At 44.7% G+C, this 26,678-nt stretch overlaps 1 protein-coding gene across 1 annotated transcript; it reads right to left on the bottom strand.

Annotated features, from left to right (window-relative positions):
• Positions 1 to 1,864: 1,864 nt before the first annotated feature.
• LOC149363366 (uncharacterized) lies at positions 1,865 to 26,167 on the bottom strand. Its single transcript, XM_089568488.1, has 4 exons — positions 26,156 to 26,167; positions 17,282 to 17,704; positions 9,590 to 9,623; positions 1,865 to 2,349 (listed from the first exon to the last, which is right to left on the bottom strand). Exons 1-4 carry the CDS (start codon positions 26,165 to 26,167, stop codon positions 1,865 to 1,867), a joined length of 954 nt encoding a protein of 317 aa, XP_089424614.1.
• Between the last annotated feature and the right edge of the window lie 511 nt (positions 26,168 to 26,678).

Genomic DNA, 26,678 nt, shown 5'->3' with positions numbered 1-26,678 from the left:
AATGGCTTGTAAAACACGGTTCTTTTCATAGTTTTTTTCATAAAAAAATTGGAAATTTTGCAAAACGTGTTAAAAACAGATTTATTTGCAACAGCACAACGATCAGTAATAATGCTCCAAAGTTCAGCCGAATATGCAGTTATAGATGTCATATTGTGAAACGAACTTCTTGTTCTATTGCACCGAGAAGATAAATAATGATTTGCACTTCAGGCCAATATGGAGATATAAATATCATATTTGTCGAACAAATTTCTTGTTCTATTGCACCGAGAAAGGGAACATGAACACTGATCTATAAGTCACTCCATATCGGACCCAGAGTCACTGTCGCTGGATGCGGCACTACGCGCGGCAGCATGGATTGAAGTTGTGTCCACAGCTAGGTTCGACTGCGCATACACGAGCTTTCGAACGCGTTCCCCTGGAAGCATGTTGCGAATCCTTGTTCGCATGTTTCCGAAACGTGACCAGTTTCGTTCGCAGCTGGCGGTTGGTTGTGGTATCTGCAGCAGTCGGCAAGCCAGACGAGTTAGCGGCTGGTTGGTGCGAAGGCCTTACCACCAGGTAGATGGGGCCACGTGCTTCGCTGCGTCCCAGACCCCTGTCCTGGATCAAATTCCTGCGGATGTCATACACTCTGCTACGTTGGAAAAAAAGAAGCTAGGCTTGTATTTGGCTAAAATCTCTTACGTGCACAGCAGCCTATGTTATTTATGCCGTGTGTGTAGCGCTGTAGAATTTGCTGCCATTTTGTTCTACTTCAGCCGTGAGTTCAAGTATTAGTGTGTTTTTTCAGTCAAGCCTCGATATTATATGTGACCTGGCCTTCAACCGCATACTCGCCACACTAACGTTTTAAAAGCACTACCTGGCACCGGCGATGACCACTGCTCTCCAATCGTTCAATGATGACACTGTAATGGTTTTCAAAGCAAAAACAAACACCTAAACTGAAAGCAAGCAATCATAAAACCTTGAAAGTGCATTGTGAAATGTTCGATGTTTCTTTCCATTTTTTCTCGTCTGAAAAAAAAACAAAAAAAAAACGCTTTTTTCCAAAATTGCAGTTTTTTTCAGGCCTTCACATCTCTAAGCGAGTCGAGAAGCTGCGTTGACATGGTGCGCCATCTGTCGAGCGGAGAGGCAACCGCCATCTCAAGCTAGCGCGCCAATGGCCTTGCCGGAGATGGCGGTTGCCTTGGCGGTTTCTTCAGAGCGACCACGCTCTGAACAAACCTGCACCTTGAAATTGAACATACTGTGTACTCCGGGAGCCTAGATTTTAAAATGTATTTAGCTCTGCGCACACAGCGCGCCACACAAATGAAGACAGGAGGATTCCGAAATTGCATACTGCCTGCTGTCAGGTACCACCCTGAATAATGGCGCATCAAAAAACAACAGTGAAAAAAAAAATTAGGTGTTTATTCCGAAAACCTTCTTGACATGGGGAAGTGAAAGCTGCGCAGTAGTCGTGGTGTTTGTGCAGATGTCTAATCCCGTCCGAACCTCTGAAAGTAACAAAGAAATACGGAAAGGAGACACGTTATAATTAGGGCGACGTCAAAAATGCAGATCGATGAGCAATTTTTGAACACTAAAAGCAGCCATTATACACACCTCAACCGCAAAATATGATTCAAGAAGTAAGCACTCTTATCACTTCAGATCAACATTCACGCTTGCAAGATATCAAACTAATAGGCCCTCTTGCCACTTTTTGGAGGACGAGGAGCTGCATGCATACAGTAAATTTATCAATACTTTACACCCTTCACCAGAATTATAGATACTAAGGTAACAGATAACAGATCTCAAAAGCAGAGATCAGGTTTCCGTGCTGGCTAAAATTAAATTACTGTTACTCACACTTCCTCTTGCGAAGGAGAGCGCCATAATGGTAGGGGCTGCCGAGGCCATAGCCGTAGTTCAGGCCGTAGCCGAGGAGACCATGGCCGTAACCGTAGTGGCCGACGCCGTAGCCGACAGTGCCAACACCGTAGCCATAAACTGGGGCGGCGTGATAAGAAGCAACAGCTGGCGCAGCATGGGCAACGGTGGCCACGGCTGGAACGTGGTGGACGGTGGTGGTGGCAACGGCAGGAGCAGCGGCGTAAGTAGCGACGGCTGGAGCAGCGGCGTAGGTGGCGACTGGAGCAGCGTGAGCGATGGTGGCAACAGCCGGGGCAGCAGCGTAGGTGGCGATGGCCGGGGCAGCCGCGTAGGTGGTGGCAACCTTGGTCACTGCAGGAGCAGCGCCGTAAGTAGCAACAGCTGGGGCAGCATGGTACGTGGCGACAGCTGGGGCGTGGGCAACGGTGGCCACAGATGGAGCGTATCCGGCGTAGCCAAGGCCGTAGCCAGCGTAGCCAACACCATAGCCAAGGCCGTATCCGGTGTAGCCACCGAAAGCGCTGGCGGCAAGAGCCAGGAGGATGCAGGTACGGATCTGCAAACGTGTTTCACAGAAGGTTGTTAAACAGAGATGTTAACATTCTATTTACCTTTTTCTACGTTTTTGTTCACAAGCATCAAAGTAACAATTTTTCTGATAATAACCGCTTCAAATTTTAGGGGCATTTTAAGTTTCTCAATGTATGTCACATGATGATAGTAGCATTATAGTGACTGGCGTCTGCTTCTTACCATGGTGTTTCTTCAGCCGGTGTTGAGACAACTGCTAACTGAGCCACTCCTATGAGACCTTTTATACTAAGAGCGCCGAGGGGTGTGGGAAAGATGATACTATGGCGTTTCTACGTAGCAAGCAGTCAAGGAGGAGAAGGGTTTGAGTGGATTGTCCAGAATGACAGCCGACAAGTGCCCTGTATAAGGTCAGCGATGACAGAAATGCGGTATGCTAGCAGCATATTAATGGCACTCCACCCAAAGACCCGCCAGGTCAGTTGTGTATGTATTCAAGATTGCTAGTTGAGCCAGAATTATTCGATTAACGTCCTAGTTTTGAAGCAGGAATTCTTGGGAATCGTGTTGCGCTGCTTTATTCTGTTTCGGTTGTGTGGCGTCGAGTGTCAATCTGATACGTGAAAGGCGTGAGGAAGCATGGTAGCACGGTGAGAAGGGCTCGTCAACGGAGGAGGAAATCATTCGGAAGGTCAGTAACATTATTTTTGGAAAGAAAAAAAGCGCTTGATTAAGGGTCGCTTGCCGTCGTGAATCCTAATTACTACGCCTCACTGCTTCTCGCGGACTCCTCGCGGAGGGGCGTGTCGGCCAGCTTTTCATGTTGAATCTCTCATCATATGTAGTGTGAAGTGGTGGACAAGCACTTTCGCAACTTTCCAACTCGCGTCAGCAGGAGTGCCGCCATCCTGTCGCGGAAATATTTTTGTATTAGAATATACAAAAGAGGAAACTGTTAAAATTTTTGCCCTATTTCGATTTATATGTTCAGAAAGTGAAAACGGAATTTCATTTCTTTCAGTGCAAAATCTGTCTATTCCACGTTTACAGATCTGATTTAGATTAATGGCGTGCATTTAGTCTTGCGATGACTTCATCTTTAAACAGGCCTAAAAATCATTCCGTTGCAGCTTTCATACAGGAAAAAAGGAAGAATGAAGGATTGAAGAAAGGGATATTAATCACAAGGGTGTCCGGTCAGATAGCCTGCACTGGGTAAGAGAAATAAGTGTATTGAAAAGGGAAAGATGTAGGAGGGTTACGATTTACACAGTTACAATTTTTCCCTCAAGGCAGTCACTTGCAGGTTGCAAAACTGTACCTCATAGGCATTGAGGGCAGTCGACAGCGGTGTCCATGGTCCGACGACGTTATCCTCTGGGCGAGGGTCGTGGTAGTTCAGAGCACTAAGCTTTCGGTCGCAAAAGAAGGGCACTGTATGATGTATGATTTTCTCCTCGCAGCCACATCTATTTACAACATTCTTGTACAAAAATTTCAGATACTAGAAAATTGTAAGGTACTTCTATAGAATTGTTGATAGTAATGGTTAATTCTGCCGGTATGTAGCAAAATCTCTCTTTTAGTGTTTCCATCGCTCGCATCGTGCAGTTAAGACCGCCGCAGCAAAGCAATAGGCAACGCTTTTGACGATAACAAACACATTAGCAGCAAAAAGCTACAAGCTTACCTATGGTAGATCTTCGGATATACTGATTATTATTGTGAAACCTGGCAGTATATGAAAAAATTACTCTCATTAAATTCTCCCCGTTCAAAAATGCTTTAGTCTAGAATTGTTTAGTATGCTCCACAAGCAGGGCTGTTCGCCATCACAACCCGTAATGTGTACTGCTTTATAAAAGCAACACTGAGCCGAAGACGGCGCGCAGCAATAAGTCTTCGAGGACACGGTGTATATTGAGGAAACGAAGGCCCAGTCCGAGGCAATGCTCTGCGGCAATGGTTGAAACCCCCCCCCCCCCCCCCCCTTGTTATACGCAGAAAACGTGAGCCGCAGCTTTCACAATTATAAGGGCAATCGGTAAGGTCAGCGTGGCTATTTTTGGCGAAGACGTGTACCGCCATATAAGCTCACAACGTCGTATTGCCGCACATGGGCGCAGTCGGTGGTGGAAAATTTGTGCTCTTGGCTGAGCTTATAGTTCTCAGCAAGAGGTGATTTGTGAACCTTTAGTCGACTACTCTACTCGGTTTCTTTTTCGCGAGTTGGACAATTGGGGTTCATAAAAAGAGGAAGCATATCAGGTTACGCTCTTTCCTCTGTTGGTACCATTTGGAAGGCAGTCTGAGAATACTTGTGGGCGGTAGTTATTGTTTTGCAATATTTAAATGCGAATAGTAATGCCAAAAAAAAAGAAAAATTATTAACTGTATATCTCACAAGTTCTCACAAAAAAATTTGCAGTAATTGTTGATAGATCCAGACCAAGTTTTGTACCAGGATACGAATTTCATTTCATTAATGGATACTGGAAAGCAGACAATTTATTACGCATGCCAAGGTTAAAATGTTCGCTTAGAATACAAAGTGTTGCTAAAATGATGTTCTTGGGAAATCTATTATTTTAAAAATGCACTTTTACAATACTATTATCTTTTCATCACGCGTTCACAGAGACGGAATTGGCAAGACGTAATTTAATTGTGAAGATGGTGCGGTAAGATGATGCTGAGATTCAGAACGGTCTTAGATAAACACTCCCAAACTGTTTTTAATTAGAAAATTCGTTGTCTTCTTTTTAGTTTTATAAGTGCAAAGAACCATCAGTGCTCCCAGTATCAGTTATGTGGAAATCGCTACGCACTATGTGCTTCGGGCCGAAAATTCTGTTTTTATAGGCTCACAACACATGCGCTTGGCGACCAAAACTTTCTTCCAGACACATGATTAATGGAGCACAGCACCATGATCTCTGTGTTCTTTCGCATCGCACCTTAAAAACTGATTTGAATCGTTTTTGTGGGAGCAGAACGGTACAAATACGACGAAGACGTGACAAATTTGGGTGATGGCTTTGAAACTGCTGATTTGTCATCCTAGCTAAATCACGTTTAACGGGAATACTTTAAATCTTGGGTGGATTGATCTGTAGATAATAGGAGTGTCCCATGAGAAAAGGGTTGGCCGCAGGTCCCATCATGCTCGGTGTTTCTTTTTATTTATATCTATTGAACCAGTCTGAGAAATTTAAGGGAATTATCTCTAAATTATCCGTTTTTTAGATACAAATTCTTTTGACGTTCACGTATGACCAATGCTTAATCCAAAACTTGTATCCTTGCGTCACCGCGCTGTTTCAGAAGTACCAGTTTTCCAATCTCATTTCGCTGGCGCCTACCGCAGATTCATTCACATTATCTTTGCTATTCCTGCGCCCGAAGAGACTGACAGCCTGAATCAACATCTGGAAGATACGGGTACATTGAAGTAAGATATGCTCAGTTCTTTCTACTCATACTACACACTGCACATGCGCTCGGTATATGCATTATTACTTATATCTCTTCTTCTTTTGTAGTTTAGTGTTCTGAGAGAACCCGATCTCTCTTCAAAGAATAAAGTGCTGCCTCTTGATTTATCATGGTTTGAGTCCCTCCCGATTTGCCGTTTCACTCTTCCATACAGGTATAGAGTCGTGGCAGCCTATCAGTGCGCTCTTGGGAGGGGGGAGGGGGGGGGGGGGTTAAGGGGGAACCACGTTATATGCGCTAGATGTTCCTCCCTCAAAAGTAGGTATTCTTTTTGTGTTTACTAGATTTGACTTTTCTGACCTAATATGGATGCTTTTACTTTTTACTATTTCTGCCGCCGCGGTGGCACAGTGGTTATGGTGCTCGGCTGCTGACCCGATAGACGCGGGTTCGATCCCGGCCGCGGCGGTTGAATTTCTTTGGAGGAGAAGTTCTAGAGGCCCGTGTACTGTGCGATGTCAGTGCACGTTAAAGAACCCCAGGTGGTCGAAATTTCCGGAGCCCTCCACTACGGCGTCTCTCATAGCCTTGGTCGCTTTGGGACGTTAAACCCCATAAATCAAACCAAACCAGCTTTTACTATTTCTATCCTTCTTTTTTTCAATAAAGCACCCAGTTTGCCTCGGTACTTAGCGGTGATCTCTCTCTAAGCACAGATGTATATGAAGATTTATGAACTATTGGCCTGTCTTGCCATCCACCTAGCTTAAGAAAAATGGAATTCCCCGAGGCAGCTACGGAATGTGGCGGCATCCGCGTAGGGCGCTGCAATTCCAGTAACACCGAAGTATGGCACGTGGACATGCTTGGAGTAAACAGCGCTCTTCAGATCTACAGCGAGATTGCAAACCCGGCTGCTTAGTGCGACGCCGCGGCATTCAATGAATCTACCGTACGTGTTTTCGAGGGGTTGGATTTCCGGGGGCTTGCGAAGCAATTTCCTTCAGTGTGAAGGACGCAATTTTTTTTGCATTATTTAACAAGTTAAGGATATTCGCATAAAAGGTATTTTTTATTATGTTAATTAGGACGCCAGCAGAGATTTTTTTTTTGTTTTAGAGTGCCATGGCCTGTTTTGGGGGCGACGACCAGTGGCTACTTACTTGTAATTTGCTTTCTGAAATATCAGGAAAGAACCCCTGTCAGTATATGAGGGAGCTTAGGCTCAGCACAAACCAGTTCCGTGCCCACAGCCGGCACCAAAGTTAACCGCAACGTTTCGTATTGCAAGCTTGTCACGTGCATCACACGAGTTATGCTGCGGCTACGAGCATTTTTAAACCAGACTTATCCTGTAACAACGTTAACATCGTGTGAATTACCCACCGAATCAGATTAAGAAAGCAGTCATGGTGACTCAGTGGTTATGGTGCTCAGCTCCTAACCTGAAAGACTCGGGTTTCATTCCGGCCGCGGTGGCCACATTTCGGTGGAACCGAAATACAAGAGGCCTGTCTACTGTATGCTGTCAGTGCATGTTAAAGAACCCCGGGTTGTCGAAATTATTCTGAGGCCTCTACTACGGCGTCCCTCATAGCCTCACCAGGTTTGGGACGTTAAATTCCATAAACCGAAATCAAATCACATTAATAAAAAATTTAACACAGCACCCCCTCCTGCACAATGAAAGAATGTTGTTTTTTATGTGCACCGTAAGAGGCAACTACCGGGGAAGAATTTCCGAGTGCATAACCAGAGCTTCTGAGTGAGCTTGCGTTGCTAGTTTTAAAAATACTTTGCAGTTGTAGTGAACGGCGCGAATTGTTTTCCACTTTGCGGCAACGTTAAGCTTGAGAAATATTTGGAAAGGGTAATTTATTTATTTATTTATTTATCTTCTACCCACAGCGCCATTTGGCATTACAGTGGGGGGGGGGGGGGGGGGGGTTGATACAGTAATACAGCACATAAATGCAGGTAAATACAAAAAAGAGAAACAGCAGCCCAAGCATTCACAAAGTAAGCAAAGAATAACAAAATTGACGCAATGCGCATCTATGTACAGAATTTGGGGTACAAGAAAGTCAACTGTGTTGTTCACCCAATAAACGTGCATTTTAGGAGAAAGCACCAACGCAGTAGACATAAAAAGAAAAAAACTTCAAACGTGTATTTCACGCAGGTATACTGCGCATTGACAGGAAGACACAGGTATACACAGTGCAACGCACGAAACGAACGAAGAAGCAGCGCACAGATAACGACGCACCGTCTAAATATGAAATGACGTGACACTGTTCAAAGCGGAATAAAAGGATGCATTTGATGAGATGGAAGTAACAACGGCCGGCAAACGGTTCCATTGACGAATGGTTTTCGCAAAAAAAGAGTCGCTGTATGCTGCCGTCCTGCATTTGTATTCACGTACTTTTTGATCATGGTCAAGGCGTGCGGATACGTAATGTGGTGTGAAGATGTATGTTTCGCGTGGAATGCCAATGTGGGAGTAGTATATGTTATGGAAGAGTTTGAGCCTCAGCTTAGTTCTCCGCTGTTCTAGCGATTCCCAAACGAGGACTTTTTTTGCTATTGTTGCACTGAAGTTGCGTTTACATGACTTACCAAGTACGTATCGAATTCAATTCGTGTTTCCATTGCTTATCTTCATTAGGGCAATTATTATATAAGGGGTATTGCTGGGAGCCTCTGTCATGCTTTCTCAAAGATTAAGCCATATTGTCAGCTGAGCCATTGCACTGAAATTGGGCAAGGTATCCGGGACCAGAGTGAAGCTACTTGTAGCGTGCTCAAGATTAGGGTTTCAGACTTTTTTTTTTAAAAAGCAAAGGGTGTGGCGCACACTAAAGCAGTTTTCGATCGTACTCTAATCAAGACAGGTGGACATTGAAATAAAATATAACCGTCGTCATCAAATTCCTGATTGCCTACAATTGATGCACAAAGTTTTATTATATGCATCCTGCTCGGGCGTTTATATCGTAAATATTTTTGGTCGTACTGTAATGACCATTCCTTCCTCGGGAGGGTGCATCGTGGTCCCACGTCAAGTGTTGCGCAGGCGATATCTAAGCCCTAGTTTTAAGCTGTCTTTCTCAATAGCAAATGTGATGAAAAGAAAGACAGGTGTCGTAGAGCTTGTGCCTTTGTGAGGAAATATTTATTTATGAAAAACTGTTTTCGTTTCTATCTTGTCAAAAAACGAAACCTCGCATGATGATCCTCCGGCATGCAGCATTACAAAGGGGCTAGCATCTTTAGTACCCTCTTGTGACGTGTTGTCATGCTGTCAAACCACACTCTGCCTTATCTGGCTACGTGGAACACCATATTCTTAATAGAACTCTGCATGAATACATAGCAATACTTTCAATCGCTATTTGAACGCTGTTTACTTGCCCTCGTATTTATATCTTTTTAATATGCAAACTCCCATTTCAGGCAATGTAAAAGTGATAGGTACGAAAGCTATTGGCACTCACTTATTTTCTCCTCATTTATTTCGGCCCCCCAATGAAGAAACCTCCACTGCCCTAACATGGCAATGCGGACGCTAAATATATTGTGTCAGAGTTTTTTTTATTTCGCGGTTTCATGCTGTGCATTGTCTAGGCACTTGGTCGCCGCCCATTTCTATTTATTCCAAAGTATGGCACAGAATACTCATGAAGAAATTGCCCAACTACTTTTGCCATTCTGACGACGGACTTTGCTACCTGTTGTATGGCTGGGGTAGTAATGTACTAGCGATTCTTGAGACATCGTCTGCCGCAGTATGCGAGCGGCCATCACACGTTTCACGAATTAAGGGTCCATTCACACTTCTCTCAATTTTTAAACTGATGGCAGCTGGGGTAATGTACTTTTGAGCCATTTCGTCTAACTTCCAAGTCATGTCACGGTGCTCTACGCAGATGTCCTTTAGTGAACTTTCTTTCTGGTTTTAATAAGCACTAGCGTTTCTTTTCATTCACTCTCGAACGGCTAATTGGGTAAGCTGGTATGGATTCACTGCTATGGAGCAGCCAGCATCTTCATGGCAGCTTTCTTCACGGACGCTGCTCGGAAACGAGAGTGGCACAAAGACGACTTCTGTAATTGGGCGGTTTAACTTCGTCAGTGGTGGCTTTACTGCCAATGTTTTTCTACATGCTACATACAGCGTGGCAAATATGGGGCATTGGCGGCAGGGTCGGTCGTTACGAACGCCGAGCAGTTGAAAGCGGGAAGTCCACTGTTAGGGTGAATTGGCCGCGCAAAGAAGTAAAGTGGCAGGCAAAGAGAAACAATATCGCCAGGTCCCTATTTACCTGCGCCACTTTGCGTCATTGCGAGGCCGCGTTGGACGTACTGGCGCTCCGAACAGCGCGACCACGCGCTTACACGTTGGCTTTTTCAGTACGCCGTCGCGTTAGATGGAACCAAACGCTTGCCAATATCTCTCGCCAGAGTCATCAATTAGAAAACGCCATTGAGAAGTTGCCAGATTTGTGTTCGCACTCTGTCAAGCTAAGTTAAATTGTAAAAAATATTTCAAAAAATTCAAAAGCAAAATATGCGCCCATGCGTTTAAATGCAGGTAATTTAGTCCTCTTTTGCCTAACGATGGACGCATCCTAATTATCAAGTTAGTAGTTTCTAGCAGCGGTTTCTTGTGGAAGTAATAATTAAGCTTATTTCTAACACGCTCTTTCGAGATATCACGGGCTTAGCGTATGAAATAAGGCGTATGTCGAAACTTTTCTTTCCCAAGGGGGCAGCAGCCGCAGCTAAGCGTGGTCGCCGTGTTGCCTTGTAAGGAGAAAGCCTTTAATGCCTCATACTGTCGTGACCAAGGAATGTTAGCAAGTGTGTCCGCGTTTCGGCGTCACTACTTAAAGAAAACTGTGTCGAGGCTGGGAATCGAACCAGGGCCTTTGGTATTTCAAGTGGAGAGGCTACCACTCCGCCACAAGGGCTCAGGGTTTGAGCATGAATAAAGACGCCATTAGTGAATGGGTTCCATAAATAAGATAAAAGAAATAAAAAATTAAAAGAAAATAAACAAAAATAAAAATGAAATAAAACGAAAGTAAGAAAAGAAACGAAATTACAAAAGTAATAAAGCGAAAATAAACTACGAAAAAAAAAGCAAGCTGGTTTAGTTTATTGGTTTATTGGGGTTTAACATCCGAAAGCAACCAAGGCTATAAGGGACGCCGTGGTGAAGGGCTCCGCAAATTTCGACCACCTGGGGTTATTTAACGTGCACTGACATCGCACAGTAGACGAAAAAAAATAAATTCACTGTGCGCCAGGAAACGCTTTCACCTTGCAGATCTTTAGAGAGCCAAAGTGCCCCCTGAGTTTTTTGCAAGTGTGTCTGTACATAGTGAGTGTTTGCGTCAAATATTTTCGCATCTCGTTGTGTAGTTCGTGGTAAAAGTAGTAGTGACCGCAAGGCGAAGGTTTTGGGAACATTCTAGCTACTGCGTGCGAGCCTTCTCGGACGGTCCAACGACGTTGCATCAACGCTCGGCTCCTCGGAGACTTCACGGCAAGTGACGACGTGTTCTTTGAATGCACCCATGTACAACCAGTGCCTTACTCCAAAGGTTTTGCTTTTAACCTTGAAGGGGCGGTTTCATTGCTCTCAGGACGCGCGTCGCATTCTCTAAAGCCTTCCGCCCGTTCTCATCGCGCGCTTTTCGGTTACTTTGTCGCTTCAACGCAGCACAGTTTGCTGATCGTGCTCAATCAATTTTTTTCGATGAATTGTTATCTGAACGGTAGTTTTACAAGAATATATGAACGGTTAGTTGATCTAGATTTCCAGCGTTTAAAGTAATTATTTAAAAGAGCCAGTACTACAGGCAGACATACATTTAGCGATCTCTCTGTTACTCTCGGCGCTCGTTACTATCGGCGTTACTAGCAAAGGTGTAGTAATACACGCGTACGCTTAAAGACATGATGAACCTGAGTACAATATGTAGATATTTAGGCTTCCGTTCTTGGGCAAGCGCCCAGTGTCCCTTAAACTGTCCTCATTTTCGCGCACATTCACTTCTGTCAGCGTGAAAGAAAACGAGAATAAAACAATAGACCGATTTCACAAAGCCTACTGCGCATGCGCGCGTTTACCGGAAGTAGCCAGCCGCCATCTTGGTTGTAGTCCTTCGTGGCGTCGTCTGCACGACAGCCCACATTACTTTGCGCCTTGACAAGCATTATACCCGGCCGCACTTTCCGCAGTTTCGTTTATTGTGTTGAGCTCTATAAAGGAAACAGAGGCTCCACGGCGTAGTTTCGAGGGGTGCAATGCTGATCGCGGTAGGAGCAGCGCAGAGAGGGTGGTCAGTTGCCCCTTGAAGTGGAGTGAACGTGGTGGCGACGCTGCGCTTGTTACTAGAGCCTTGCTTTGGAAAATGCTGCAGGTGACGATGCAAACGCGCTTGACCGCCGCTTTCGTTAATTTTGTCAGCAGAATATTTCAACGCATAGCGATGCACGCGATTTTATTAACGTCTTCGGACAGTATTTACATTTCTTGCCACCACATTTAGCTGTTCCAGTATTCGCTGTATTCATCTAGGCATTCGCTATAGACGTGTCACACAGCGTTTGTTGTCTATTTTTTCGTCATAGCCCTTGCTGAAAACTGGCCATGCGATAGTTTTTTTTATTCACATAGACACATTAGTGTATTCACGACGTGCTCGGCGGGTCACCAGCAGGAAAGATGAGCATTCGAGCGAGCTAAGCCGTTTTTCTAAATGGAGATGTGACAAATGCTTGTGTTCAGTACAAAACGAGAAAAAGACAAGCCAATCGAGGAGCTTTTGAGTACGCTTAACTAGGGTTTAGGGATTTTTAATTTCGTGACCAATAGTTTTATTTTGATTATTGCTACACTAATTACTTTTTTATTTAGGTTAATATAATCTTCTGCCAGGGCGTCTCCCGTACGACTCACTCTCGCTATTTTCGCAGTACGAGTACAGTAGATGGCCTTTTTTTTTCGAAAACAACGGGCAAAATGTGGATGCTATCCCGGCATAAATAGTATGTGGTTGATACTGGAATGCCACTTATGCTCAACGACCAGTGAGCTGGAATTATTCCACATTTCTACAGTTTTATAGCCTCGCTTTCTCATTCCGTGAAATAGAGAAAGCATTATCGCTAGTATGGCAGCTCGAGACATCAGGAGTGAATACGTGTATCAAAAGAACATTGTGGGTTCCTGAATATGACAATAAATCTGAGCACACTTGTTCCCTTACAACCTCGCACCGGGCAGAAATCTCTGCAAGGACGGCTTGACGACGCAGCACGAAGGCAAATCCGATCGCCTTCTTTTTAACAATTTAAGGGACCGCCTCAAAGCTGAGCGGCGCATAAAAGACATTTCATACAGCTTCAGAACTTGAAAATTTTTCAATGTCCACTGATCAACAGGGACAATACGGCTAAATGCACTGAACAAGACTTCTTCACCTGCCTTTCGTGAACAGCTTCTACGCAATGTCTTGGGTACTTTTTCTCTTCTATAAAACGGAAAATCCGGGACCCTCTGCTTTGCACAGTTGTCGGAGCTCATGACACCTCTCAGGCGTCCACAGTGCCGCAAATCTAGCATTTATGCAGAGAAACATCGTGTGGCGACGCAAACAGGGCTGTTTCTTGCGCGTGCGCCACGCACCGCGCCGACGCGGCCGCCGGCCGGAGTACCACAACTCCCAGAGTGCATCGCGGCGGCGGTGGCGTAGCGCAACTGCTTGTGAAATCTTTTCTACGGTCCAGGTCCGAAACCAATGCTACTCTTGATTCTAGCTACGGCATCATTAACTATTGTTTTTTTTAGCCCATTCTGTTCTATTAGAAACCCATAATGATACTGCTATCAATTTCCTTTCACCGCTTGCTCGGTTACACTGAATTTAATATGGAACCTAGTCGCTAGCCTCCACGTTTCATGACCATTGGAAGAACAGTAAACCTATGAATGCTGTATAGTTTTGTATTGAAGGTTCCCCAGATGTTGTGTTAACTTTTACTCCAGGGCAGCGTGGACCACTGCCTCAGCGTACCTTCGAATCATTATCCACAAAAATACACTATCGCGGACAAAATTCTCCAGGACGCGGGAGCAGTGAGGCTGCATGATAGCGCCTTTATTAGCTGGTGGCATGAGGCGATGCTTGTAAAGGTTAAAGTTAGACACGCGTACAGTAACGTTTATTGTCAAATTAATTGATCGCTGGGACTCGTATATCTCCTAGGCCAAGAACACGTCCTGGGCACATTTATCTCCGATAATATGTCCCAACTTTCTAAAACAAGAGCTCTGTATCGACATCTGGTAAGAAAATTAACGACGAATGTATTACCACGCGCTGCCAAGAAAAGTAATTGTTTACTCGAAGACACAGGCGCGCGGACTTAACGATTTTATTTGCCACGCGTGCGAGGGCCAGATTTCTGTCGACTGGCGGCAGCCATGTGCAAGTGCTTCCTCGACGTTAGACATTGTCGAAGTGTATTAGGCGCGTTAAGTAGTAATTTCGTTTTAACTTTAAAATTCTGCGAGGTCCACAGCGGCTGTAGTCCTCACCTGAACTGACCATTGAGAACACTTGCTACTGTAGCCAGCACCTAACTACATACTAGTTTCAGGGTATGAGTTCACGGAATAAACAACTTTCGAGTTGAGCGCAGGCTTTCTTGCCACAGTTGTCGCCTGCTTTGCGTCACCCCTGCATAACACAAGCGAGCAGCACAAGTCGCGTGTGCTCGTAGAGATATTGAGACTTAATGAGTGTTAAAACTTCGGACATTCGGTCCAATGAGGGACTTGACTATAATGAAGAGCCCCTTGTTTACTATCCAAATATATAAAAGTGACAGCGTTAAGTGTCTCTTTCAGAGGAGAAATCGCCGTAGTTGTTGGCATTGGCGTGTCGAGGAAATAAGGAATTGGTCGCCAAGGGCCGTGACATAACAACCACATGACCTCGCGCGGTTAAATCAAACACCCCAGAACGATCACACAGTACAACAGTGATAACGTTACTCTACCATTCCTCTTTGGTAAACAGGGCCGTGCGTCATTCCACAACGATTACGTAGTGCCTCGAAAGAAATAAAACCAATTCCACTAAAAAAAATGTCGAGCCGGTGCTAGGACAGCTGCTCCTTGAGTCGTGTTACTCCGCGACCGCTGAGGGATTTACATTTGACTTAAATGGAGGCCACTTGCTTAACAGCGATACTGTTTAAGCCGGATGCTGTTCCGTTAACCCTGCGCAGCGGCATGTTCGTCGTGCGCAGCGATGGCTGTGTTCGTAGGAATGAGGTCACCCACGGACGCCTGACGCCCCCTGTCGGAGCAGATGACAGCTAATACAAAAAACAAAACAGACACCCTCGAGTACATTGCGCAACCAAGTGGTATAATAAAAGGAGCTGCTCTCCGGCGCCCGACGGAGCGACCGTGTGTGTCTCCGACTAAGATAGATCGCGGAGCCGCGGAAAAATCTCCTAAAGAAGAGGAAGCGTGGCGTGAAAGCCGACGTGCCGCTGCTCGAGAACGGATGCGACGACTTCGGTCCGTTCCCGAATATAGTACTGCTGAGCATGCGTCAAGATGGCAGCGAGTTTCAACAAAGTATTCGAGTTCCGAGCCCGTGTTACCGAGCGAAGCGTGTGTTCAACCAGATGCGTCGACAAGCGATCCGGGCTCGTCAGCTCCCGAACAGCGTCGCTGTACCATCAGTCTTACAGGAGAGTGTAATCTGTCCTACAATGTTTGCATTAAATTGTAAAAACAATAAAAATAAAAATATAAATAAATGACAATAAATTAAATAAAAATTATGATAGGCTAGTCAACAGGGTGCATGTCTGCTAAGTGGTATGCAGAGGGCCCAAAAAAGCTTAACGGACCCATTAACGTTATCAGGCCATACCGCTATGAAGGATCTTAAGTGTCCCCCGAAATTTTCATCCTGGGGCATGTCCTGACGCTTGCTATGAAGCTTGCACCGATTATGATCAGGCATGAAACTGATTTTCCAATGCCCACTATTTGCTTAAATTCCAGGACCTTTATTATAACTTGTACGTAAGCATTACAAACACTCATTTTAAATTCCTTATATCATGAACTAAGCCGCGCATAACTCATTGCTCTGAGGTTTAGTGGACCTACGGTAGGTTGAGGAAAAAATGGTTTGTGAGGGAGCTACTTCGTTTCCTGAATGATATGCTGAAAGTTCGTTCTCGGGAGGGTGTATAGAAAGCGATGACGAGGGTGTAGGGCTGTCATCAGTTCTTTAGTTCAGTTTTAAATAAAAATATTTGTAGCGTTATCCCCTAATTCTTCACTGAAGGCCTAAGATGGTACGGAAGCTACGGAGGACGGGTGTTTGCTGATAAAAAAGGCATTTTGTTTGCGTTGAAAGGATATCTTGAGTTCTATGGTTAAAAATCCTAAAGCGTTTGAACATCTCTCATTGCTAAGTCTGAGTAACCCAGCTATTCTAACCAAAATTTCAGGACCAAGGGAAAGCTTATTTACATTTTGAAAATGGAATTTTCAAACTTTTAATGAGAGAGCATTCTTCAGCAAAAATCTTAACCTGGAGCTAGAATTTACTGACCGTTCTCTCAGGCTATTCAGAGGCTTTGGGCACTGTCCACAAAAAGTGGCAATCGTGCTAGGAAGGAAGAAATGTTAGAAAATCTGGCTGGCGCTGTGGGGCTTCCTCTCGATAAAAAAAAAAAACATGAGAAAACAACACTGAAAAACAGAGTTTATTTCTAAAGCTTGCTTGGCATGGGCGAAAGCAACGTTGCCATTTGACGTGCTGTTCCAGCAGTTGCCTCATCTGGTCGGAAACTCTGCAAGAAAGAAAGAAATGAGGTAGTAGACCATATTAGAGCAGATTGTGACGTTAAAACAATATAGATCTGAAAGGTTCATTCGAAAGATTTTGAAACTAAGATTAATTCGTGAAGAAACCACGAAGAACTAGAACTCAGAAAGTAAGAAGTAGTATATTTTTAAGATTGATGATTACTACAGCATGCCAGTCGGCGAATGCCCTTGCCCTTTTTCATCTTTCACAAAAACAAAGTGTTTCGGCCAGCAAGCTAATCAGTATTTTACTCGCGGCCAACTAGCATTTCCGGCAATAAGAGTACATGTGAAAGATACCTAAAAAAGTTCACGTTTCCGGATTTTTTCCAAGTCTAAAGAAAGCAACCATTACTCACACTTCCTCTTGCGAAGGAGAGACCCATATTGGAAGGGGCTGCCGAGGCCATAGCCATAGTTCAGGCCGTAGCCGAGGAGTCCATTGCCGTAACCGTAGTTCCCGACGCCGTAGCCAAGGTTGCCAACACCGTAGCCGTACACAGGGGCAGCGTGGGAAACGGCGGCCACAGCTGGGGCGTGGTGGACCGTAGTGGTGGAAACAGCTGGGGCAGCAGCGTAGGTGGCGATGGCAGGAGCAGCAGCGTAGGTGGCAACTGGAGCAGCGTGAGCGACTGATGCATAAGCTGGGGCGACAGCGTAATTTGCGATGGCTGGAGCAGCTGCGTAAGTGGCGGCAACCTTGGTCACGGCTGGAGCAGCGGCGTAAGTAGCCACAGTTGGGGCAGAATGGTAGGTGGAGACTTCCGGGACAGCGTGGGTGACCGTGGCGACAGCTGGGACGTTTCCGGAGTATCCAGGGTAGCCAAGATTGTAGCCAGTGTAGCCATTACTGTAGCCAATGCCGTATCCGCTGTAGCCACCAAAAGCGGTAGCGGCAAAAGCCAGGATGATGCACGCACGAATCTGCAAAAAAAAATATTGATTCTTTTGTTAGTATTAAACCAAGAGAACACATTCTTCTTTTGTAGATGCGCTTTCACCCTAGTGTTGTGCGCACAGTTTTGCACTGAATAGCAGTTTGCAAATATTTTTTTTGTCATTGCAAGCCGCGGTCGCATGATGGTCTCGGAAATATGCTCTTGTGTCTGCTCCTTACCATGATGTCTTAGAGCTGGTGCTGAGGTCACTGCTGACTGAGCCACTATATAGAATGCTTTTATACTCCCAGCACCCACAAATGTGTCGCGGATGGCAACACGGTATTTCTCTGGAGCAAGGGGTGAAAGAGTAGAAACTCGTTTTGGTTTCTTTTTTTTTAGATTGATTCGTGACACGCGTTTGAACGCAATGCCCATGTTGTGTTTCGTCAGCGCTTTGTTGTTCAGTTTTTTGCGCTGCCAAATAGGAAAGCATCGATGTGTAGGTGGTGCGGCGGCAGAATATTAATAGCAGTCGGCCTTAGGATGCGATGGCGCTTAACACTGATAGTAGAGGTAGAATTATTCGAGTAATGTCGAAAAGCTTAAAGGAGGAAGTCCAGAGAATACGATGCCGTTCTGCGGCTTTAGTTTCTTTTAGCTGTGGGGATCCCACAGTGAGTATGAAACGTGAGCTGTGTAACGAAGTAGCGCAACGCGGTGTAAAAGGCTATTGCCATAGCGCACATGAGGAAATCATTCAGAAGTCCACCGACATTAGTTTGCTGAAAAACGGGATGGCCATCGAGGAGGTGGAGGAAAAACTTCATTTCATGCCGGCACTAATGACAAGTAAACAAGACCGCTTGTTCCCCTAAGGCCCTCTGATCATCTGCACAACCCTGTGAAGACAAGCACTCCAGGAAGAAGGACGGGGGGGGGGGGGGGGGGAGGCGTGGTAATGGAATTAAGGAGAGATAATCGCAGTGTTACGTGAGTACAGAATATGTTTTATATTTGCGCTGATCTCAGAGCAGTTGGGACAAGGAGCTTTGTCAAGCCATCCTAAGTTGTGCAGCATCAGTGCGAGGAAAGTGTTAGTTTAACCTCTGCGAAGGACGTGTGCTTGTTACGTGTTGACTGACGCCTGAGGTTGGGGTAAAATTGTGTGATTTTCCCAAGTGTACTACGTCATGGCTTGCTCAGTTACTACGCGCAGTTAACCGCAGTTACTACGCCTGGCTCCTCTTCGCCGACTCCTTTATAGTAATGGGCTTGTGCGAAGTGTCATGGGCAATTCCTGGGCAACTGCAAAGTGAACTGTTGGAGGGGGCGTTTACCATACGTCTACACGTCGCGTCAACAAAGCCAGCGCCATGCTGCTGTCGATATTTTCGTTAGGATATACGAGAGGCGTGTGACAAACATCGTGAAGTTTGGTTGATAAATGGAGAGAAAAGTTTTCAGTTACATCGAAGAAACTCTAGTCTACATTTCTGTGTATAATTGTCAGCAATGTCAGTGAATCTCGTGTCGCTATAGATGTCGATATTACTAAAGATATCGGTTGTTCTTTGATTGGCAAGCAGATGGGCTGCCATGACTGAGAATGAATTCATTGGGCACGTGACTGTGGTGGCCCAGGATGTTGTAGAACACTTTTCCCCGTTCTTCTTCCGCAAGCTCTTCTCCCCGTAGACGGCTGGCTTCATTGTTTGGTCTTCAGCAGATGGGATGGCAGCTACAACCTTCTCTAGTATGAAGCATATGACTAACATCACCTTCACCCACGAACTATAACAGCACCTCCTCTGGCGGCCGTCATTCTTCTTGTTTACTCACTTGATTTTTGCTCGTTTTGGTGATTCATGTTCTAGAAACACCCGTCATCACCAGGAAAATATAATTGAAGTATTGTGGTTTTATCATCACACAAGCGGAGAAACCCACGGCAAAAATCAGCTCAGTATTTTCTTCCGGTTTCAAGACACGGGCCACAGTGCACACTGATTTCTTGGTGAGGTTTAGTCGCTCTCGCACGTCGCTTAGGACTAATGCTTTTCGCGGCTCAAAATAATGCGCCAATCTCTTCAATGTTATTTGAGGCTCTTCTAACTGTTTTTGCAAAGGCCGCAGCATTCGCATCATCCATCGCATGAGGAATGCGTATGTCCGCTGTTTTATTTATATGCGATTTAAAAGAGTATTCTTTGGAATCGTTAAGTCCCTTAAAATCATGATCCCAGATAGGTGTTAACTCCCGAGATGTTATTGAATCTCTACAAGTGACTAGCTGGGTGCGATGCGACAGTAAAGATGATGGTCCATTTTTGCTCTTTGGAGGACGTCACCACTGGCCTAAGCACCTGCCCGTACTTCGTTATATTCCTAAGGCCATGTTTAGCTGGGAACTAAAGCTGAAGGCTTCGTACGTTTATAGACTCATGGAAGCACCACTATCGTACTACACTTGAGAAACAATATATATAGTGAGTTTTGCTGTCGAATTCCGCGAAACTTCTGAAGCCCCTTGTGTTGGGCCCGACACTCTCGCGCGGGTGTCAGTCGCGATAAACACCCGCGCGAGAGCGAAGGGGAAGTTTGTCGTCACTCGAGGCACTCTCGCAGCGAGCGAGCGCGGCGAGATAGCAGCGCCGTGGGGCGGCCCCGCAACTGCTCCCGCCGCCGAAGCGCCGATCTCTCCACTTTTGCTCACGACTGTACATAGTTTGCTGTATTCATTTCTGTTTTCAAATAAAAAAAAAATATGTGCTCAGTTAGTTAACTATATTTGGTTTACGGTGCCTATCTGTATCAAATTATATATGCCCTTCATTTCAAGTGTTATGAAATTTGGCTCTCCCGACGTATGAACTGTACCCTCGACGGCCAATAAGCACAATTAGCGGCATGCACCGGTAAACGCCTGTCTCTGACGAACACGATGTGCCTCTCTCTTCCTCTCTTTTCCTTTGGCTGCAGTGGTGCGACGCTGCGTGCCGCTGAATGTGTCTGGTGTCACTTCGTCGGCCGCCGAAAAGTGACTTATCAGCAAGCCAGAGAGAACTCACGACCAAAGGGCACATTTACTGAGCCGTAAAACAGTGCCGTATAACAGTATAAAGGAGCCGTATAACCCAGTAACAACGACTGTATTTGTCCATTCAACCTGATCGTGGATAAAAAAAGGTAAAAAATAGCGCGAGCAAAAACGAGGAAGGGTTTTGATCCCCCGAGTGGACGGAGTTATTTACAGGTGCGCGGCAGTAATTTCCTCTTTGTATCTGCCCGGCGTAGAATGTCCTAACGTTCTCTAGAGTCATAGCAGGCAGCACTGTACTTCAACCCCCATGGAGAGGAATGCCATGATGGAATGCGGGAGATACCTGGAGGACCAGGTTTCGTATTTGGTTTGGCTATTGTTGAGCATTAATGCGGACTCAGCCATAACAATTCGAATCTTCTCGCGGCAAACTTCAAAGAAAGGCCGTGAAAGTTTTCATGCCTTAAATTCACGGAAGAAAGGAAAAACGCACAATTAAAATAATTTAATCGGCGTGCAGAGAAGAGCATCGCAGAGCAGCTGCCGATTCAGAAGTAGAATCCGAGTTTTCGGCCCAACACAAATCAAGCTAGATAATAAACCTAATATTTTCATCGTTACAGCTGAATTGAAGGGCTGTTTAAGCAATTCATGTTGGAAAAACAGCGCAAGCTAAGACAGAAAACACAGAACAACAGGTGCACACCCGGGTGCAATAACCAGGTGCACACGCGCGCTGCTCCTGTTTAGATCACCTTTCACGCCATGCATGTAATCTGTTTTTTCCCCGGTGTTATGACGTACGCAGTCGTGGGTAGTTAGTGTATATATTCTGTCTGTTTTTTCGAATAAACCTTAGTTGCGAGTCAGCGCTTGTAGTGCCTCCCCTCTTTATCTGTGTTTTCTGTCTTAGTTTGCGCTGTTTTTTCCATCATGAATTCACACCAACTAGCCCAAATGTCTGCTTTGCTACTGTTTAAGCAACTAGCATAGAAGGTGGCGCCAGCTTTTGCTCTTGGTAATATTGATAAACTGTACGCTATCCACAATCGCACATGGCTGGTGTGGTGTGGCCACTTTGGAACAGCTGTAACGATCGACGCGGATACATCATCTTGAGCGCAAAATTGAACCTTTATTCTAGCCGTTCGTTTGTTGGAGCATAACCTCGCTCCGTTCTCTCCCCATCGCAGCGTGCTCACGCTTCTCACCTTCAACACTGGTTCAAGTCGTTTTCGCGGGAGCGTAACAGCAAAACTGCAAAAAGAGATGACTCAGTTTGCAGCTAAAGCTTTCAAACTGTTGATTTGTTCTATATCTCTATCGCGGCTAGCGCGGAATATGCGATAGCTTGTCCTTGCGTTCTGTCAGCGCATTCTGAAGAGGCCGGTAGAAGCAGCTTAATAGCTTTCTACGTGTCATACACGTAGCCTGGTTTTGTTTGCTACACATGCATTTTGCGACTGATATGTGAATCTTTCCGAGTTCTGCCTCTTTCTTTTGAAAAAAACATCATCGCTGCCCCACTATCTGGTTGCAACTTCTCTTCATACACGCGTGTAAAAGGAAAAGTGTAAACTGCTGTCCGTCTAGCTCTCTACCTTAAGAAAATTAAAATCGTCTGAGCGCCTTCGGAATGTGGTGGGATCCGTGTAGCGTTCTGAAATTCCAAATAACACCGAGGAATGGCATGCGGATAAGCTTGGAGTAAACAGTGCCTGGTTGATCTTCAGCTAGAATATAAAGAAGTCTGCTGCCGGCGCCGGAGGCATCCAGTGAAGATAAAGTGTTTTCGAGATCTCTGTGGCCTGAGAATATTTGTGGAGCAAATCACCTCACAGCATAGCGAAATTCTTTTCAATATCAATTAAATTGCGACTATTGGAACGAAGGGATTTTCTTACGCATAGTTTGTGTTCGGGCTAATTGGTTCTTTGTTACTGGAGTAAATTGCAGGCGCTGCATACTTTTGGTTGGTTGGTTGCCCTCAAATAAAATGGCACATGCCCACTACGGGGGAGTGGCCAAGACACAGGCGGTGAACTGATGGAAGGAGGAGCGTTTATAGAGAAGGAAAAGGAGTAGTAATAAGGTATAGGCTGACAGATTGGGCAAGACATAGTTTTACAAGAAAAAGAAGACCGCGATGAACGTCTCCCCTGGCTTCTCTTATTTTTCTTGTGCAACTTCAGCGCCTGTATATCTTAGTAAGTTATTTTTTAGTTTTATTTAAAGGAAGTAGACCGTGTAAGTGCTTTTCAATAGAAGGCACTGGCAACCTCTGGAAGGTGACTACCACTGTCTGCTGATTTGGAGCTCGCTTTGTGAAATACCAGGAAAGAAACACCCCACATGCGGAAGCCTACGCTTAACGCAAGCCTGTTTTCAACTAATAACCACACGCAAATAGCACCACGACCTTTCATACGTAGAAAGCTTGTAATATGCACCACGGGAGTGATGCGGTGGCCACTAGCTTTTTTAAACGAGAATCGTGATGTGACAGCGTTACCGTTTTTTGGATTATCCATAGAATAGTATTAATACGAATAGGAGCACCGCATATTGCACCATGAAGAAATGTTTTTTTTTCCAACGTACATTGTGAAATTGTATCCATTGACTTCTCCTTGCCAAACATTTTCATTACGGATAACACCACAGGTTCGCAGTAAGCTCCTGTTGCATTACAGATACTGTGCTTAAACTTATACTTCTTTCTCTTCGTAACCTCTTCTCCGGCTCCCCGCCCTTTATTTCAAACATTTTCTGACAAAAATTTTGAAAACTGTACGTTTCTGTTATAAAAATATTGAAAGTAATGATATAGTATTCTGATATGTAGAAAAATCATTCTTTGTAGTGTTTGCATTCATCGTATCGAAAAGTGAATACTGGCGTAGAAAACCAATGGGGGACGGTTTATATGATAGCAAAAAGGTTAATAGAAAAAAAATCAAGACTTTCGTCAGCTGCCCTGGGGATATATTGATATGGTAAAATCTTGCATTATATGTAAAAATTGCGTTTATCAGCGCTTTACCGCTCAGAAAAGCTTTTGTTGAGAATTCTTGAGTATGGCTACGGCCCGACCATGCCACCTACACACTAGCAATAGCAAAACCTTAGGTACCATGTATGCCACGATGGCCTAGAATAGAAAGCTTTCTCACTTTTACAATGTGTAGAGAATATATAGTGATCTGCCTTTCCACTTCCATCTCCCGTCTGCACCTTAAAAAGCGTAGCGCGCACTTTCACCAAATAATTAGGTTAAGAACCTCACCCGACTCTGTGGGAACGAACATTTAAATTTTTAAGTTTTTCTTGGGGAAAAATTAGGCAGATAGTTCCAGAATTTTCATTCGTTTGAAACTTACAGACTTTTTCGCGCTGACGGGGGCAAAGTTGTGACAACGAGAACTGTCACCATAATGAGAACCTATATTTTTGCACCTGTTGATGCATGCCCCTTAGCACTTCGCCCACACTCTGATTGGTCAGCTGTCGACTGCTTGAAATCTCGGTGAAGACAATCTATGGCAGGAAGCAACCACCACTTGAACGTGTCTCGCCGTAAACGCCGCAGAGATAAATTACACTAGAAGCTATTGCTCTAAAAATACAGCACTGTTATTCCTTCACGGCTAGACGTCTACGTTTGTGCATGCGACTTTTAAAAACATTTATTTTAAGCATATAGAAGTGCCCTCACGAAGTCAGCGATGCCGGCTACATATGAAAACCTGAAATTTCGGGCTATGAATTGCCTGGAGAAAAAAGGCTCATTTTTCTAAAAAAGTTAACAAATAACAACTGACTTCCCGAAGTTCTAGGATGCTTCTAGAGAGCGCTTTCTGTCGCCGTAACTTTTTCTTCTGTCATGCGCTGGAATGATTTAATAAAAGGCGCTGTGGCAAGTTTTCATTGTTGAAACAGCACTTGGTGATAGAGAAAAATTAATTGGTGATAAAGGAATATTGGCTGAAATTTCGAATACGTGAAAGAGCGTGATTTGCGTGAATAACTGAATATTTTATCACCTTAAAATATCTTTGGAAAGTCGGGGGTGCAAATATACACACACAAATTTTCAGATTTTCTCATTAGAAAATGCTGCCTGTCTGGAATAGTTAGAGTTGATTCCGGCGGCACAAAGCTCATAACTATTCCTTTTCATTACTCCCACTGGTTTTCATGGTTTCAAAAATCACTTTCTGCCCCCAAAAAATAATTTTCGCTCCAGTTTTGTATGATTCTCTAAGAAAACTTCAGTGACACTTTTTCTCGTCATTTCTAGGATACATTTCTATTTTTGTAATATCATACCTTCGTCCAGAAATCTTCGTGTCAGTCTTGGCCAGTGAGAGCAATCCCAGATCTCTTGTAACACTCACGCCGAGTTCTCCTAGCGCAGTTGTTTTCCTTGTATTATCAGGACGGTACATCTAAACCGCGCTTAAGTCCTGGCACGGACGACAACAGAAGCGTGGCCAGAATGTTGCAAGCATTGTATTCTGAGCGCATCTACCACGCCCAAACTGGTTTTAAATGCCCCACACGCAACGTTAGTTCCGCGCACGAACCCTGTAAATGGCCAAGCTTTCTTAGTTTCCTTTTACTAAATGTACAGCCAGGATTGCTGTTTTTACTGGATCATAAGAAAGCCAAATTTAATTTCTAGAAGCTTAATTTTTGAAACAACAACAATTCATATTGAGTAAATATTTTTGGTAGATAGGCTACTTTGGTAATTTTTTTTTTTTTTTTTTGGTGGGATGGAGGGCAGCGTTATATTATGATGGTGTTGAGCTAAGTGTGTCGAAATTTCTTTTATTTCTAACAGAAAAAAGGTCGTTTCTTGGGAATAACCTGCGTTCTACGTGTAGACTTTCACAATCCCTGATTCGTATTGAATTGTATGTCAGACACTTGAGGAGCCAGAGGCTGACTGGACCTCGTTTGGTGCGGACTTCGACCAACTTCAGAGCGAAGGCAGAGAGACCTCGCTTGATGCGGCCTCCTTGCTTGATGCGTGCTCTGACCTGATTCCGCAGGATTGCTTTTGTTAAAATCTCAAAACGTTTTAGTGTGGAACGTCTGCAGACCCCACCCGACGACCATGTTGTAAATAACGGTAAAGTAAACTTGCGCAGTTGGCGAATATGAAGCCTTCTTCGCTCGTCGAAACGCGTCGCGGAGCCAGCGAACCACCGGGAACATGACAGGACAAAAGCAACAACATCGTTCATTATATGATAACTGACATTCTGGAAAGGGTGCATCCTAAGTTATGCTTTGTTCTTGTCGTATTCAGTTGATCTTCTATTGTATCCTTTCATTAGTACAGATCGTTAGCCTTAGGGAAGGCTTTTTACTCAGGGTGTTGTAAGAGCTGGGTTATGTTACTACCGAGAGAGTATGGGCTGGAGTTCAGGCTAAAGCGCGGCTCACGTGCGGTTGCATGGTCACAAATGCTCATTCGTGCATCCATATAAGGCGGGCGTCCGGCATGACAAGAGCAGCGCAGTAAGTATAGATTTTCATGGCACTGTGGCGCTGCTAGTAGAAGATGGCATGCGTGGCTAGAAGCAAGAAATTTTCGAAATGGTGAGATGTACGCTGTCAGGCTGCGCCATGAATAAGCATCGAGTCAAGAAATTGCAGTAAAAAATGAAGTATTTATTCCTAAAACTGGCTTGCCATCGGCAAATCCCAGATGGGCAGTGGGAGTGCTGTTTGTGGGGGTCTGTCATCAGGTCCAAACCTCTGAAAATCATAAAGATATACGATAAGACAACACGTGAGAGGTAACTGTGACAGCAAATAGAGATATTAGGAGGCATTACTCCCTGAAACTGAAAACTATAAAAAACATGGCGCAGAAAGCAATGTCTTTTCAGAACCAATATATTTTTAGTCCATCACAGCACGAATGGCCCTATAATGTGCTAGGGAATGAGATGGAGTTTCTTTT

Source organism: Amblyomma mixtum, chromosome 2, assembly GCF_055824585.1.
Source record: "Amblyomma mixtum isolate Tamu chromosome 2, ASM5582458v1, whole genome shotgun sequence".
NCBI lineage: Eukaryota > Metazoa > Arthropoda > Arachnida > Ixodida > Ixodidae > Amblyomma > Amblyomma mixtum.
The sequence above is the reverse complement of the archived record's forward strand: the minus strand, read 5'-3'. Positions and strand labels throughout refer to the sequence as shown.